The sequence below is a fragment of the Eumetopias jubatus genome, unplaced genomic scaffold (genome assembly GCF_037043125.1).
Source record: "Eumetopias jubatus isolate StellerSeaLion01/CBP00866 unplaced genomic scaffold, mEumJub1_p1.0 scaffold_172, whole genome shotgun sequence".
NCBI lineage: Eukaryota > Metazoa > Chordata > Mammalia > Carnivora > Otariidae > Eumetopias > Eumetopias jubatus.
In genome coordinates this window covers 119568-136964 of record NW_028274978.1, presented here as the reverse complement: position 1 = coordinate 136964, position 17397 = coordinate 119568, and the positions used below count along the sequence as shown (strand labels likewise).

General features: G+C 56.9%; 1 protein-coding gene across 1 annotated transcript; it reads right to left on the bottom strand.

Moving 5' to 3' along the window:
• Positions 1 to 8190: 8190 nt before the first annotated feature.
• LOC148161538 (testis-specific Y-encoded protein 3-like) lies at positions 8191 to 11060 on the bottom strand. Its single transcript, XM_088020796.1, has 7 exons — positions 10896 to 11060; positions 10306 to 10443; positions 9835 to 10044; positions 9044 to 9121; positions 8793 to 8904; positions 8549 to 8694; positions 8191 to 8455 (listed from the first exon to the last, which is right to left on the bottom strand). Exons 1-7 carry the CDS (start codon positions 11058 to 11060, stop codon positions 8291 to 8293), a joined length of 1014 nt encoding a protein of 337 aa, XP_087876922.1. The 3' UTR covers positions 8191 to 8290.
• Positions 11061 to 17397: the final 6337 nt, after the last annotated feature.

Genomic DNA, 17397 nt, shown 5'->3' with positions numbered 1-17397 from the left:
TGGACAGGGCGCAGCCCCAGCGTTCTCAACCCTGCCACGCCCCGGCTTCCTCTGCTGTGCATTGTAGGGATCGTGGGCCCACTCCCACCAGGGAAGGGGGCGAAGAGCCCTTCCCCCAGCGCTCATGGCCGTGGCCGTGGCTATGCTGCTGCCCTCCTCTCGGTGATCCTCCACAGCAGCCGAGCCCCACCAGCCGGAGGCAGGATACGGCCTGGGATGCACTGGATATGATGTCCCTCCGGCGAGCCAGGTGAGAACTCCGCTTCTGATTCATCCTGCGCTTGGGCCGCAAGTAGGCCCCGGTAGCTTGGGCATCCACAGAGCTCAGCGCTAACTGAACAACCTCCAGCGCGGCCAGTGGGGTCCCCGGCTTGATCGGGACCCAGCACTGGCCCTTCTGCCGCAGCTCCTGCAGCTTCTCGTCCTGCTCTGCTTGTGCCACCTCCTCGTCTTCCACCGCCACGACCCCCACCGCCGCCATGATATCCTCCCCCAGGGCCACCAAATTCTCCCCCGGGCCGGCCTCGCCTCTGCGGTGCCGGTTCTCAGCCTCCCGCACAGCCTCTGCCGCCATGCCCCCCGCCCCAGGGCCTCTGGCACCCCAGCCTCGCTCCAGGCATCTGCCTCCCCACGGGCCCCCTCCTCCCCACGACCCCCTCAGCGGCAGCGGACTAAGCTGGTCCAAGGATGCCGGGGCAGCCCCGGCATCCCCGGACCCCGCCTCGCTCTCCATGGGGCCCTGGAACGAACCACCGCAGCCACCGAGGGAAGGAGCTGGAGGGGCGAGCACGCGGCTCCCACAAGCGGCCGGCAGGTGGAGCTCTGGCGCCCACGGCTGGAGGCCCGTACCTAGCAGAGGCCTCGGGCCTGGGGAACGCATGCGCACAAAGCCTTGGGGATTGGTGGCGTCTGGGTGGCGGGGCGGGGGGGCGCATGTGGCCTTCGCGGGAAGGAACCCCGGCCTCACGCCCAGGACGCTCACCGGCCCCGGGAACCCACCAGATGCACTGCGGTGGGCGTGGCAGCACCTGGCCCCGCCCCTCGCCCCCGTGGGAGCCAGTGCGCAAGTGCATCTGCTCAGCTTTGGCGTCCGTGACGGGTCCCTGCCCATTTTCTTCACTGACACCTCCCAGGCCATTCCTGGGAGGTCCCTGCTATCACAAACCTCGTGTTCACCTTCTCATCAGTTCCCCTGGGAACACGCTACTGGCACCGGGGAATTCAAACCCAGCGGCTCAATAGGGTGACTGCCCGCCGCCCGGAAACCTCACCCGGCCCCTTCTTAGTCACGCCGGGGCGAAGCCCTGAAGTCATCAGCCGGTGCTCCTACCACCGCCACATGGCTGTCCACATGGCACTCCCCCTTTTCCCCGACCGGTGCGCGAGGGTGTCAGGAGGCTGCCCAGGAGGATCACGAACGCAGGGACCTCCCCGCCCCAACGGCCTGCCTCTCCTACAAAGAGAGGAACCACACACAGATATTTGGCCTGAAATTAACAAGGAGCCAAGGTCCGAGGTCACCTCTGTGCTTACACAACCACCGGCACAGCCCCGGTGAGGTCCGCGATTGGGACTCGGTGGCATGCTAATGGGCCGCCCACGAAGCCTAAAGAGTAACTCTGGGTGTGTTCTTTCGTTAAAGCCACTGGTAGTTCTCGCTCCTATCATACTTTCCTCTGCTGGGCCCTTCATCTTTGCTTTCTCCCTCCTTGTCTGACTTCCGCGCTCCCTTTCCCTGTGTCTGCCTTCCCGCCTCACCCTAACTGCCAGGGATGTCCGAGTTCCAGCATAATGGTCCACAGAGCCTGCTTTAAATCGCCTTGCTGAGGAGCTTTGGCTGTCTTGGCTGCCCCAGCTCTGCTGCAAGTTCTTCCTTGGTCTGTCTCTCACTCAGTGGAGTGCCACCCAGGGAGCAGATGGCAAAGTGAGTACTTGCAGCACAACCTGCCCTTTCTCCGGTACTCAGCATGTCCTTGGTGACAGTCCCACACCTCATGCCGGTCCGCTGCAGGGAGGCATTCTGGAATGTGTACGATGCACGATGCATGAGGTTGGAGGAAGGCCCAGTGGGTGATGGCAAGGCTAAGGGTGTTGGTGTTGCACCGTGGGAGGGCCTCCCGTCCATAAGAGAAATGGGTCGGCCCGCCCGTGGCAGGAGGGGGTATTTGACCGGAAAGAGGCCGGAGGAGCCCCCTTGGGGTGAAGTGCCCGGTTCTGGGCGGTAGCGCGTCACCGTTTCAAACTCTACTTGTCGACGCAAACGGGGGACCCTGCACGGATAACAACGCAGAGCAGCGCGGAGAAGGAGAGGAGGAGGGAGGGTGGGCCCAGGGAGAGGAACAGGGAGTGAGAGGAGGGGGTGCGAGGGAGAGAGGAGGGCAGAGGAGGAGGGAGGCATGGGGACAGGGAGGGGGGGGGGGAGAGAGGGAGGAAGCGAGGACGGCCGGAGGCAGGGAGGGAGGCTGAATTCTGTACATTGCAAAGCCTACAGCCTGAAAGGAAACATTCCTCCCTGGACGTCAAGAGGAGATCTGAAGGCACCTGTGGACCTGCAGACAGATCCCACGAGGTCATGCGGGGTGAGATGGAGAGGCAAAGCCCCAAAGCAATGAAGTGAAGGCTTCTCAGAGGTCTGCGGGAAACCCTCATGCCCACCACCGGCAGGCACGAGTCGGGAACGCCAGAGTCAGGTGGGAGGGAGTTAGTCACGCAGCAGTTGCACGAAGACCTAAGGTGACAGGGCTTTGCACTTTGGCCCAGAATACTCACTCTGCACATCCAAGGAGCCCGGTGCGCTCCTAGCGGAAGGCACGCTCCCAAGAGATGCCCAGGCCAGTGGACCAGCGAGGCAGAGACATGTCTCTTGGCAGCCTACAGAGTTGGGACTGACCGATCACACACCAGGGAGCCTCAGGGAGAGGAAGAGCCAGCTTCCCCTACGGATGCACGGAGGCCAGAACACGGTACGTGATACGTTCGACAGGTTCAGAGATAAACTACTGTAACGTGCAGGCGATGTTCGGCACCAATGACCCAGAAAATGTTCACAAGACAAAAGGAGAAGGAGTGGGAGGATGAGCCCGTGGGTCCGGAGGGGTGGGGCTGGGATGGAGGTGGGAGGCGGGGCTCTATGCTAAGGAGAGTCGGGCCTGCCGAAATGAAGCGCGTCCATGTGTCCATTAAGTCAAGCTGCTGGCCTGAAATAAGGCACCCCGTAGAGTACATGCATAAGAAACACCAGAGCAGGATTTGAGTATGGAAGTACTCTGGGCTGCCTATCTGGCCCCAAAGACAAATCCGTCCAAGCAGGCATCCGTCTGCATTCCTCAGCTGAGCACGCACAGAGCTGTATCTTGTATGCTGTTTGATGCCCTTCCGTGGAGTCATGACAGACAGCCGGGAGCAGGCCCCTCGCGCCTTACGCCAACCAAGTCCGTATTATTGGCCGACCTGGGTCCCCCCCGGCTAAGGTGTTTGCTGCAATGTGAGAGGGGAGAGCACCGAAAAGGTGCGTTCAACGTAGATGCGGTAAAGCACTGTGCTAAAGTGAAAGAAGCCAGCCCCAGAAGGGGGCCTACTGGATGGAACCACCCATGAATGCGGAAGCTGAAAGTTAAGTCCGAGGTGTGCAAGCAACCAGAGGGGAAAGTTGAGGTTACGTGGTGAACAGGGTGGGGGAGGGCTGTGGGGAGGGCACAAGGGGGACGTGTCGGCCCGAGGGTATGAAGACTCAGGTCGGCCAGGTGCAGGAGTTCTGCAGACCCAAGGTGCCCGAGGCCTGCAGGAAACCGTACTTGGCTGTGTCCCTAGCGTATGGATAAGCCAAGCGTTTGCAGAGAGATTTCAGAACGAAGGGGGCAGGAAGGACCCCGTGGACGTGACGGACACCCGCACGTCCCTGACGCGACCCTGCGTACCTCCCTCACACACACTGCAACTCAAACTTCTCCTAGGCCGAGCAGAGCTCCATCCTGCGGTGTCAAAGATGTCAGTGTTCACATGTACCTAAAACATGAATGAGACACCAGAGGAGGAAGTAACGGAGGCATTGAGGATGGGAAATGTCGCAGGGTACGCAGAAACCAAGTAGTGCATCAGCGGACGCCAATCTGCCCTGGTCAGTAAAGAGGGTAGGCAGCAACCCGCTCAATGTGCACAACAGCAGAACGTTCTGCCTTTGAAAAGCTGCCCAAGTCTATGCTCCGTGCAAGAGACTGACCTTTTAGGCCCGAGGCCAGAGAGCAGTTGGAAGAGGGTGGACGGAGTAAGAAGAGTGACCTTACGCCCTAAGCGAGGCCACTCTGATCCCTGCCGCTCGCTGACTGGTGGTTCGGTGCGTGGCTGCTCATCTGTACTGAAGGAGGTGTCACAGCGCCCAATAGGCTACAGGCAGCAAAGGACTACACAGGGCTCACCAGTGATTAGTAAAGCACCACCCCCACCCCACCCCTCCTGCCCGTTTTGAGGAGGCCAGGATTCCGATCCCGAAATGGAAGGAACGGGGTCCAATCCACAGGCAGACAGACTCAGAGACAGGAACTCTCACAACAGACCCAAGTCAGGTCAACAGCCCGGCAGCTGGAGCAAAGCAGCGAGACTCGCAAAGCCCAAGGCACTTATGGGGGCGCAGGTGTGCCCGTCCGGGGCTCAGGCGCGGATGCGAGAACCGAGACATGACGGCACAGGCAGAGCCAGGCCAAGACACACCAAGGCAAGGCACGCTCAGGAAGACACAGAAACACGGGCAAAGTGGGACGCCCGCGATCCACCCTTTACGCAGAGAAGAACTCGAAGACCCAGAGAGGCCAGGGACTGAAGCACGTGCTTCAGAACCATGGAGCCAGAACGCTCATGAATTCCTGAGGCGGTCCTCTCCGATCAGACTGCACTCTGGGTTACAGGAGTTTTGTTCCCTTAGTGCCTGGGGTCTTGGCCGCGCTGCTTCGAGGAAGGAAGAGGTAGACCAGACGAAGAGCACTGGGCAGCAGGGAAAGTTTATTGAGCCAGAGTACAAAAGTCCCTGAGAAGGCTGCTGGGTTCCCGTTCAGACTTAGGGTTTCTTATAAGCTCTTTCCAGGACCTTGAGTGTGGACCGCCTGTGGATTTGTTGCCAAAGTGTTGCCAATCAGGGCTTGGATCACGCCCCCGTCTACCGTGATGATGGGTCTTGTGGGCCGACATCTCGAGACTAAGTGCCTCAGCTCGTGACGGCGACGGATGTGTCATGGTTAGTGGCTTGGTTTTGGGTCGTGCTGGAAAGGTCACCCCTGCAGAGCCTGCTAGACAGGATGCTCTCATGGTCTTATCCAAGCGGTCAAACGGGACGCCAGCACAGTTTTGTCTGAGCTGTCCCGGCTCCCCGCTTTCCTGTTGGGGACCCTGGCCCTGACGCCCTCAGCATCCAATTGACTCCTGACATCTGGGGCTCCCTGATCTCCCAAAGCATCCGCCCCCCCACCCCCGCCTCACCCTTCTCTCCGGGCCGGGCCTCAACGTCACGCCGTTGCCCGAGCGCTGGCCAGAGATGCTGAGAGGTGGGGGCCCCTATGCCCAACTCTCCCCCCAATCTTTACGTCCTCAGCAACACCCGAGCAAACCGCACAAGTGTAGAGGAACACCCTGCGGTCCACCAAAACGGCCCAGCCTAGGACAACCCTCAGACCGTGCGCCAACATGGGAGCTATCCTGGTCCCGCTGCGGATTTTGAGGTCACACTTTCATCTGACCTGCACAAGCGGAGCCAATGGCCAGCTGGCGGGTACCCCGGCATTTACAGACCAAGAAGCTGAGAAGGCCAGTCTCCCCGTAGTCTGAGAGAGCCAAGCCTTCCCTCCTAGAGCCTCAGGCGCCTCTTCCCACCCTGGAAGGGGCAAGGCTAGGTCCTACAGATCATCAAATCCACAACCTGACGCTGGATAGGCGATCTGTCCTGCATACTGAAAGGGACAAGCAGCATCCGTGCTGTTTGACTGCCAAACCCTCCTCTGGGAAAGAGCCGCCGTACTTCCCGGAAGTTGTGGAGCGGGGAGCTTCACAGGGTGCGGCGCGGTGGGGGGCAGGAATATTAGTATCGTCCGTCACCCTCAGGGCTGCTGCCTTGCAGCCACTTTAGCTGGGGATGGAGAAGAGCCTCGTGGGGCAAACGCTCACATCTCCCCACTCTACTGGCAGCGGACTCGGTCGTCTGCCAGCTTCCCCAGGCAGAGGCATCTCAGGAAAGCAGACGTCCGCTTGGGGGAAGACCACCCCAGTGGCTCACCTCACCGCCTCCTGGGTGTGGCGTTAGACAGCTGCTCTGTATGCTCCAGGTCTTTCCATGGACCGACGCACAGAAGGCTAAGGGATATCAGCCCCAGAGTCATCATGGGACAGAAAGCACACGGGTGAGTGGCCCGTCCCTTGCACTTACCAATCGTGCTACCCCCGCCCCTCCCCTCTGACTCTCTGCACTCTGGCGGACCCCAAACGAGGGCCCTAGGGAAACAGGGGCCTAGGGATTCTGGGGGAGCTTGGGTGCGTCAGTGTGTGAGTGTCAGGACATGTGACTGAAGGAGCCTGTGGGGGAGGGGCCTGAGTGAGTGGGTGCCTGAGTGAGGGACCGAGTGGGCGTATGTCAGGGGATGTGGGTCAGTGAAGGAGTGTGGGTGGGGCGGTGAGTGAGAGTGAGTGTGGGTGTCAGTGTGTGGGAGTGCCTGAAAGAGTGTGTCCGTATGGGGGGTGAGTGATTGTGCCCCTGAGTGTGCATCTGTGCGTGTGTGTGTGTGTATGCGTGTCTTTCCCCACAGATTAGACGCTCGCCCTGGCTCCTGTGCCCGACTGAGAGTGCCATCCTTCCTACCTTCCCACCTCACTCTGTCCCCTCTCCCAGCGTCCCGCCATCAGGCCTGACCCACACTCACTATCATCGTTGCTGCTTCTGAGAGGCTGACCGTGTCAGCAAGAGCCTGTGCGCATTCCTAGGCCCAGGAAGAGCTCCAGCGCCCGCTCAACTGAGTAATGAACCTTGGGTTCTCCCCCCGCCTCCCCCGTGGCGTTTGCAGTGAATGTGTCTGAGGTCACCCACCAGGGAGCATCCCTGGACGACTGTCATCTCCATCCACTGAACCTGGGTCCTACACACATTGGCCCTGGCTCGTCGCTCCCTTTCCTTGAACGTCCTCATTTCTCCAGGGAAGAGATGAGCCCCAGGGAGCGGGCCTTGGTCTCATTTCCGCTCCCTGCCCAGCACCCCCGCACCTCCAGGGGAAGGACCTCTGCCCCCTGGGATGCAGTCCCCACGCATGTGTGACCTAGCCCTCTGGGCAAGCATACAGGCCGAGCCATTCCACGGGCCGGCAATGCCCAGGCAGAGAAGTCAAACACCCACATGAGGCCGATGTGCTCAGGCCCTCCCCCGACCCCCATCCCCAAAGGGGAGCGCGCACACCCGAGCGCCAGCGCACACGCGCGTTCACACACACAAAGCACACTTGACCTTGTTTATCAACCTTTCAATGTTTTTCCAGGGCTCCTGGGGCCTCAATCTGCCCCATGTTTCGCCCCCGCACCAGTCTTCGGTTACTTCCTGCGCAGAGGAACTGGCCTGAGCATCTGAAGCTTCTGGACTGGCTTCGGTCAAGTGCGATGCTCCCTCATATTCATCTCAAATTCTTGATGCTCCCTGGGAGGGTCAGACACACCGAGACGCAGACAGATACACACGCACTCAGGAGGAGACCCGTGTGTACCTTCTCTGGGCCATAGGTAAGGTTGCTTCAGGGTTTGAAGGCCCTCCCTGGGAACGGCGGTCCCTCTCCCATGCCACTCCCTGCTGCTGACTGTGATCGCCTTACCTTTCCTCCACCCATGTATTCAACTAATCTGTGCACCCTGGCCAGTGCTTTCGGTGTGCCTGGGGGCGGGAGGAAAGGAGCTGCCTATGGAAATGAAGGGTTCAACGGTGGTGTCCAGACCAACACAGAAAGGTGACGGGGCGGCGGGGTGAGCCTTTGCGCCAGGATACCCACACGTCTCTGCCAAGCATGACGGGAGGCAACTTTGGTGGGCCTAAGTGTAAGGCGGTGCTAGGAGACCTGAGGTTGGGGCTCATGGCCCCGGAATGACAATTCCCCCAAGTGCAGCTGCCGAGCCGCCTTTGCCTCTCCAGCTCTGCTCATGGATGCTGCCTGGCCCCGCCTGCCTCAAGATTCCCCAGGCAGAAGCCGTTTGGCACTGCACTTGTCCAATCTCCCTCTCTGACGGTGATGCCCTTTTGACCCGGGGCCCCTGCGTTGGAGAGTTCCTCTGAGCCTCAGGTTCTCCATTGGTGGAGCCATGGTTCCACGGAGCCCCATGGCGCACATTTCGGCATCCACACCCTGGGTCCCTCACCTGTCCTCCTCTCGGTTCCCTCTCCTGGGGCCTTCTTCCTCATGTAGTACTGCAGGGGGTTGGGCCACAGGTCGTCGATGATGATCTGGCAGGGGAAACGGGGCAGGGCTCAGAGGCCCATCCCAAGCAGCCGGGGAGCCCAGCAGGGTCCTTCCCGCTCTTTGTCACAGGGCCCCACCTCGGCTATCCTGCTAGAGCTGGCAAAGCTGGGGTCAGAGAACCAGTTGAAGAAGTTAAGACTGGTGTTGTGGTCCCTGCGACTGTAGGCCTCCTGTTCATAATCCTGGTGCCACTGGATGGGAGTGGAATGAAAAGGCCCGTACCCTGCCGGAAGACAAGGATGTGAGAAGGCACCGGGTAAAGAATCGGGTTCGACCCCCCTCCTGTCCCTGTGGCCGCCCATCCAGGCGGCGGCCTCTTACCAGCAGCGCTGAGGACATACTCCTTCACAATGACTTCATTCCGGAAGTAGGGGTTCTTGCGAAAGAAGAGCAGGATCTGGCGGCAATCACGGGGAAACCTGAGATCCTCCACCTGCCGGGTGGCAGAGTGGGGGAGACGGGGGTGAAATCTCTGTCCAGCAGAACCTCCCCGTCCTGACTTCAGAGATGGATCACTTCAGCACGCTCCCCACTCCCGTCCCCCGCCCCGGTCTCAGTCTGCCACGCCACACCTTCAAATCCGTCATGTAGCCAAGGAGGCCTTCATCTTCCTTACTGATCACGGCTGACATCTGGGGGTGGTTCACAAACTGCTGTGAGTCAAGGACCCTCCGAGGGCTGGAGATGAAAGAGCTACAACAACAGAGCAAGTCTGGACAGCGGCCGGGCACGGCCTCCCGTCTGCTTCCCCGGGTTGCATTCCCTCCCCACGGGCTGCGTCAAGGCCCGCTGGGTCCCCACAGGGGATGCTGCAGATCTCGGCACTCACACAGGAAGCTGTGCATCCTGAGAGACCACCCCTCCCGCCCCACACCCCCCTCCCCAGCTCATCCTCCTGTGCTGACAGCCAGACACAACTAGCTCATCTCCGGACAAGCACACGTTCCTGCCTCAGGCTGAGCAGGTGGGCACTCACAGCCACTGGCCTGCTGCGTTACCCCGAGGGGAACCCGAGCTTTGCCTGCAGCTGTTTTGTGAGAAGAAGCCCTGCAGCGACTCCTAATTCCTAATTCTCAGCTGGACTTCTGCTCCTACTCCCCCACTGGTCTTCCAGTGCCTCTTGCGACATCAAGAGCACTCTGAGGCCCACAGGCCCCACCCCCACCAGAACGAGGATGTTGAGGCTGTCGGGATCACCAGGGCATGAGCGTGGCCCCCACACCGCGGCGCGGCCGGGGGTGTGGCTGGGGTTGAGGGGGGTTCTCCAACCGATGTATTTGGATACTCAACGGCCCCCTCCCTTCAGTTCCTCTTGCTCTAGCCCGGCCACATCCGGGTTCCTCCATGACAGCGTCAAGGATACAGCCTTGGCCCAGAAGCCAGGGATGCCCCGGATAAGGGCGCTTCGGTGTTCCAGGTGACGCTGCCGCCTCCGACAATAGCTCAGTCTGAGCCGAGAGGAGGACCTGCTGGCTTGTTTATTCTCGGGCTCCAGCTCTGACTGCAAGGCCTCTAGAGCCTCGAGCGGGGACGGGATCGGACCCCGCCGCCCCTGTGGCTGTTCTTCCCCTTTCTGCTTCTCCTGCAGCTCCTGCGCCCCTTCTTCCTCCTTCTGGCCCTCCTCCCTCTGGTCCTCGTGCTCAGCCTCCTCCTCAGCCTCTTGAGCCTCCTCTCCCTCCTCAGGCTCCTCGCACTCCCCAGCCTCCTCTGCCTCAGCCACCTCCTCTCCAACATGCTCCTCCTTAGCCTCCTCCACCTCAGCCTCTTCCACAACAGCCTGCTCCTCAGCCTGTTCCTCCCCCTCCTCTTGCTCAGCCTCTTCAGGCCCCTCCACCTCCTCCTCTTCCTCGGGCTTCTCCTCCGCCCTTGGCTCCTGCTCAGCCTCCTCAGCCTCCTCAGCCTCCTCCTTCTCAGCATGCTCAGGCTCCCCCTCCTCCTCCCTGTCCACATCCTCCTCCTCCTCCCCCTGCTCCTGCTCAGCCACTACAGCCTCGTCGCCCTCTTCCTCCACAGCCTTGTCAGCCTCCTCCTCCTCCCCCTCCCCCTCCCCCTCCTCCTCCGACTCCTCAACCTCCCTAGCCTCGTCTTCCTCCTCCGTGTCAGCCTCGTCTACCTCCTCCGTGTCCTCCTCCGTGTCCTCCTCGTCCTCTCCGTCCTCCCCCTCCAACACGGCCAGTTGCAGCACCAACCTCAGGTCAGCCCCCACTAGGACCAGCTCCACCACCAGGATGGCATCCTCTCTCTCCCATCGCTCTTCCCCTTCCCGCACAGCCTCGTCGGCCATCCCCACACCTAGGGCCTTCTGCGCCCCCGGCTCGCCCCGGGGGCCTCTATCCCCGGGCACAGACACCTCGTGACCGGCCCCTTCCCCGACTGAGGCGGGTTCAGGATTCTGGGGATCGCCCCGCCTCCCCCGGACCCCACCTCGCTACCCCCGGACCCTGCCTCGCTGGGGCAGCTGCGAGGGAAAGGCTGGAGGTGTGAGCGCAGGCCTCCGCAAGCGGCTCGGCAGGTGGGGCTCCGTCCGGCGCCCAGGGGCGGCGACCGATAACGGTCTCTTCCCCGAGGCTGCCGGACTCTGGGACGCATGCGCACAAGGGCCTGGGGCCGGGTGTCCAAGGGGCCGACCTGGCCGGGGCACCCGTGCGGCCCTGGCGGGATGGAGTCCCTGAGCCACGCCCAGGACGCGGGCCGGCCCCCGGGTCCAAGTAGTCTCACGGTGGTGGGCGTGGCCGCCGCCGGCCCCGCCTCTCGCCCCCACGGGAGACAGCCATCCAGCAAGGGAGCCCGCCGGTGCGCCTCCTCGGGGGTGGCCTCGGGGTCCCAGCTGCACCGACCCCAACCCTCGCACCCCCACGCCGCCCCCCAACACCATCCGCACCCCACCACCCCGCCCACGCCCCTGCCGCGGCCTCGTCGGGCGCGCCCTCTGCCTGGATTTTCTACCAACAATGCGAAGCTGTCCCTCGCCCTTCCCGAATAGACTCCTCTGAGACTCGGGACACTGTGTGCACCACCGGGAAGCCTGGTCCAGTGTGCGTGGAAATGGTCAGCCCAGGCCCTGGAGTAGTCATCGTGCGATTCCAGGAGACAGAGGCCCCGAAACCGTCTGCCTGCTCGGGGGAAATGTGCGGCTACAGTTTGTCCCAGTGCATGTCCTTTGCTGGTCAGGAGACGAGCGAGGAAGAGCTCTCTGTCCACCGGTCCGCCTGTCCTTTCCTCACGCTCTCCTCTCCGTCCTCCTCTCTGACTTTGGCTTCCGGTGCTCTTTCTCTGACCCCTCTGGCCACACGGCCTCTGGAACCTAAAGGCTTCAGGAAGAAAGATGCAGATGAGTCTCGGAGCAGCTCCTTTCCCAGGAAATCAAAGTCATCTCCCCCTCTGGGACCGGCAGCCAGTCCGGTGATCCTCGAAAAGGTGCCAGGTTGAGTGCCCACACAAACACACCCTCACACAGTCTCACAGACACACAGTGTGTTTGCCATGAAGGACAGAGGGACGCATGCCTTTTCCTGGAGCCAAGAGCATACAGCAAAGGGGACCCAGATGCCCCTCTATGAAGAGGAAGTCTGCAACATCCCTGTGGAGAGGACGGCAGAGGGATGTTGTCCACCATCCATCCCCAGGTGGATGCTGTCTGCCCGTTTGGTGACCTCAGTGCCCACTCTTTGGAAGGCCCGGCGGCAAGGAGTTGAGGACGGCTCCCAGGCGACAGGCAGCACAAACGCCTCCACCACCAGCAACGGACTGTCTTCCGTTGCATTCTGCCAACTGCAAGAATGCCCAGGGCAGGGGTTCCCGACTCGTCTGGACTGCAGAGGAGAATGCATCCTCCCTAGCCTTCCCCTCTCTGGGTCCGCCGGGTCAGACCGTGAGTGGAACATCAAGCCGGGCCATCACAACCCCAGAGCTGGCCGACAAATGTAGTGAGAGATGTCCAAGTGTGGTTTCGAGCCTGCAAAGTAGGCTTGGGGCCGTGGGTCCGGTGCCAATGGAAGCCTGGCTCCAGGCATCACCGACAAGAAGGGGCTCCTCACACAGCCCCCCTCCCCCCGTCTCAGGTGGGAGAAGCGTGCACATATCTACAGGTACAGTGCCCGACTGGGTCTCCACACGTTTCCACCAGAGTGGATTTCATATGCGCACCCATGGTCTTTGGACCCTAGTTTTTATCTGTTCGCCCTTCATGTGGATGCTGTCCATGTCCACTCCCAGTCCCAGGTGACATTTGTGCAATGACAGACTTCTGGCATTGCCCTTGTCGGGGCGGGAAGGTGAGAGGTCTCCAGTACAGAAGAATACACAATTGGCCCCAGAACAACATACACACACACACACACACACACACACACACAACAAGAGGTGTGCGGCCCAGGAAGGAGACTGAAACCCCTAGCTATTGCCCACACCTGAAACCATCTGTGCAATCAGCACGGATGGGTGGTGTGCCTAACACCCGCCTGACAACTCCAGCCCCTCCCTCCTTGCCTTGGGCCCTGTGCATCTGGGCATCGAGAGGGGAGACAGATTCCTGAAGAAACACAAATGCACACGAGGCCTGTGTGTCCGGAGGGACATGGCTACCCTCGGCCTCTTGCCCCTTTCTCCATAATCCGCAGAGCTGGAAATCCCGCAGTCCCTCTCCTTTTCTGACTGGGGCCTACACACGCACATATACACACGTGTGCACATGCAAACGCTTGGACACACAACATACACGCATATAGTCTCGACACACAGGTATGTGCCACTGGCCGCTCACACTCATAATCACATGTGCCTGGAAACACACAGAGACAGGCACCACAGACACAAGCCCATGGAAACACACACACAGGACACTCACCCACACACCCGGGCTTGACCCAGCAGATAGAAGATGGCCGCACACACGCACAGACACAAACCCATGCAGACAGGCACCACTCTCTCTCTCACACACACATGTGCAGAAATACACAATCTGCAACCCGCAGGAATGCATGTTGGCTGCACATGTCCACTCCCACACACACCTGTGCATGGACACACACTGAGATCACATAAGACACAAACACACGTGTCCTGCTCACAGGCATGCACACTTGCCCGTGCAAACACACCCGGCTGCACTCGCAAGCACATGCGCAACACTCACAAACGGTATCTAGCTCAGCCATACATGCTTGGCCCGGCACTAGCACACACACCCCCCTCCACCCAAAAAGTCACACACACACACGCACAGCAAATACACACGGTCTTAGGCACACATGCATTCACAATTGGCCCTCACACAGACACATTTACACACTCCTGCACTCAGGATACGCACAAGTAACAGAAACACACGTTTTGTGTCGCAGAGGAATGCACACTGAGCCGCTCCAACACACACATATGCACGTGCTCACGCACACGCACACACTCACGTGACACAAAGTCTCTGGTTCACAGGCATGTGCAGTGAGCTTCCCAATACACACACACACTTTTGCACATGTAACCCCATACCCACAACATACACGAACGGTCTCCAGTACAGAAGAATACACAATTGGCCCCAGAACAACATACACACACACACACACAGACACGCACACACACAGACACACACACACACAGACACACACACACGGTCCATACAGCACACAGACACTCAAGAAACACACAGAATCTTCAGCACACAGGCATACACCTCTGATCGTGCACCCTCAAACACGCACACCCACACATGAGCTCATGCTAACACACATACATGCAAATCACACACACCCATACGTTTTTTCGGGACACATGTGTGCTCACATGACCTCGCAAACACACACACACGTGCTAATGCAATACACACACACCAAACACGCACACAATCTCCAACACAGAGGCATGAACAGGTGGCTACAGATGTGCGCACACACACACACACACACACACACACAGGGCCTGCAAACACAGAGACACACACAGACACCCAACGGCCTGCAAACACAGAGAAACACACAGACACCCTCGCGCATGCAAGCACACATACACTCAACACTCACTTGAAAGGTCTCTGGCACATGTCCATACATACCTAGCACCGCAGAAAGTCACACACCGAGGTGTGCCTGAAAACACACATACACACCATACACCCATGGCCTTGCCCAGACAGCCAGACAGGTTTCTGCTCCAATGCACACACACATTCACGTGCACTGGGAATCAAAGACAACAAATACATAGTCCCCGCATACAAGCATGCACACTTGGCCACACAAACAGGAAAAGACACTCAGGAAACACACACCCAACACATTTGATCTCTAGTACACAGGCATGCACAATTGCCAGGAACACACACGGCCGTGCACATGACACACACACACACCTAACACCGGGAAGCACACACTGTAACCGGCACACAGGCACTCACACATCGCCACACACATACACACATACACACGCATGCAAACACACACACAAATGAAATAGGACCACACATGGTGTCTCCACACAGGTATGTGCAAATGGTCACCCCTACACACACCCATCCATGTGCAAACACACACTCAGGCAACACCCACCAACTCACAAGGTCTGTGGCACTCAAGCATGCACACTTGGACACACACATCAACACATACGTCGGCATGCAAACACACACACACAACACATAAACACTCAGGGTCCCTCCGCACTGGTACGCACACAGGGCCTCACAAACACACATACCCGGGCACCTGCAAACACACCAAACAAATTATAGATTTGTTAATATTGGGTAAATATCTTCCTCTGTAGCTTTATGTTGCTTCCACTCTCATTTTTACTCATTTACACTGGATTTCGTTAAATGTCTTGGACACTGCATGTTTTATTTCCTCATTTAGGCATCTAAACAAACAGTAGGCACTCTATTCCTTGTCCTATTTTGTTTGCTTAATTGTATTCCTCACGCAGATTTCAATGTAAGCATTAGTTTAATAGCATTTTAAAATCAATTTATCCATTATTCATTATTAAACATTGTGCTCTCATTTTTACTAATTGTTAATATAAAAGTTATCTTTAAAACATTTTGAGAGCTATCATAAAGCTTAAATTATTACAGTAGTGCCTTTCACAGAATAGTGAAAGAGGGAAGGAAAAACAAACAGTGGGGTTGCTGTGGAAATACAGGAAAAGATGACTTATTGAGTTTCATCTGCTGGAAGACATTAGTTTTTTTTAAGTTTTTATTTAAATTCTAGTTATTTAACATAGAGTGTAATATTGGTTTCAGGAAGTGATTCATCCCTTACATATAACACCCAGTGTTGATCACAAGTCCCTTCTTAATATTCATCACCCTTTTAGCTCATCCTCAGCCCACCTCCCCTCCAACAACCCTAGTTTGTTCTCTATAGTTTAACTACTATGTTTGCCTCCCTCTCTTTTTTCCCTTCCCCTGTGTTCATCTGTTTTGTTTCTTAATTCCACATATGACTGACTTATTTTGCTTAGCATAATACCCTCGAGTTCCATTTATATCATTGCAAACGGCAAGATTCATTATTTTTGATGGCAGATAATATTCCATTGTATGTATACCACATCTTCCCTGTCCATTCATTACTCAGGGGACATTAGGGCTCTTTCCATAGTTAGGCTTTTGAATTTAATGCTGCTATAAACATTGGGGTGGATGTGCCTCTGTTAATTGGTATTTTTATGTCTTTCGGATAAGTACCTAGAGGTGCAATTGCTAAGTCATAAGGTAGCTCTATTTTTAACCTTTTAAGGAAACTCCGTACTGTTTTCCAGAGTGGCTGTACCAGTTTGCATTCCCACAAAGAGTGTAAGAGGGTTCCCCTTTCTCTGCATCATCACCAACACCTGTTTCTTGTGTTAGCCATTCTGAGAGGTGTAAGGTGATATCTCAGTGTAGTTTTCATTTGTATTTCCCTGATGATGAGGTTCTTTTCATGTGTCTGTTGGCCGTCTGGATGTCTTCTTTGGAAAAATATCTGTTCATGTCTTCTGCCCATTTCTTAACTGGATTTCTTATTTTCTGGGTGTTGAGTTTGATCATTTCTTTATAGATTTTGGATACTAACCCTTTATCAGATATGTCATTTGTAAATATCCTCTCCCATTCCATTGGTTACCTTTTTGGCTTGTTGATTGTTTCCTTCATTGTGCAGAAACTTTGTATCTTGATGAAGACCCAAAAGTTCATTTTGGTTTTGTTTCCCTTGCCCCCAGAAATGTGTCTAGTAAGAAGGTGATATGACCAAGTTTCAAGAGGTTGCTGCTTGTGTTCTTCTCTAGAGTACTAAGGAGGGCAGGTATGATGAGCACTTGGCGTTATAGGCATCTAAGGAATCATTGAACACTACATCAGAAACTAATGAGTACTATATGTTGGCTAACTGAACATAATAAAAAAGTAAATTTAAAAAAAGAAATTGATCCCATTTACAATTACACCAAAAAACATAAGATACCCATGAATAAACCTAATCAAAGAGGAAAAAGATCTGTACTCTGCAAAAGTTGAACACTCCTGAAAAAAATTGAAAGGGACACCAATAAATGGAAAAATGTTCCATGCTCATGGATAGGAATAAAAACCATTATTAAAAGGCCCATAGTTCCCAAAGCAACATACACATTTAATGCAGTCCCTATCAAAATACCACCAGCACTCTTCACAGAGCTAGAACAAACTAACCTAAAATTTGTATGGAACCAGAAAAGGCTCCCAAGTAGCCAAAGCGATCTTGAAAAAGAAAAGCAAAGCTGGCGGCATCACAATTCCGTACTTCAAGCTCTATTACAAAGCTGTCACCAAGACAGTACGCTATTGGCACAAAAACAGACACATAGATCAATGGAACAGGATAGAGAGCCCAGAAATGGACCCTCACCTCTGTTGTCAACGATTCTTCGACAAAACAGGAAAGAATATTCAATGGAAAAA

What these genes read in the sequence shown, in the direction of transcription:
- LOC148161538 (XM_088020796.1), bottom strand. Translation starts at nt 11,060, where the DNA reads ATGCGTCCCAGAGTCCGGCAGCCTCGGGGAAGAGACCGTTATCGGTCG. An exon ending in AGCCCGAGGAAGAGGAGGAG is followed by an intron (nt 10,045 to 10,305) that starts GTGGAGGGGCCT and finishes CAGGAGAAGCAG; the next exon opens with AAAGGGGAAGAACAGCCACA. An exon ending in CTGGCTTCTGGGCCAAGGCT is followed by an intron (nt 9,122 to 9,834) that starts GTATCCTTGACG and finishes GACTCACAGCAG; the next exon opens with TTTGTGAACCACCCCCAGAT.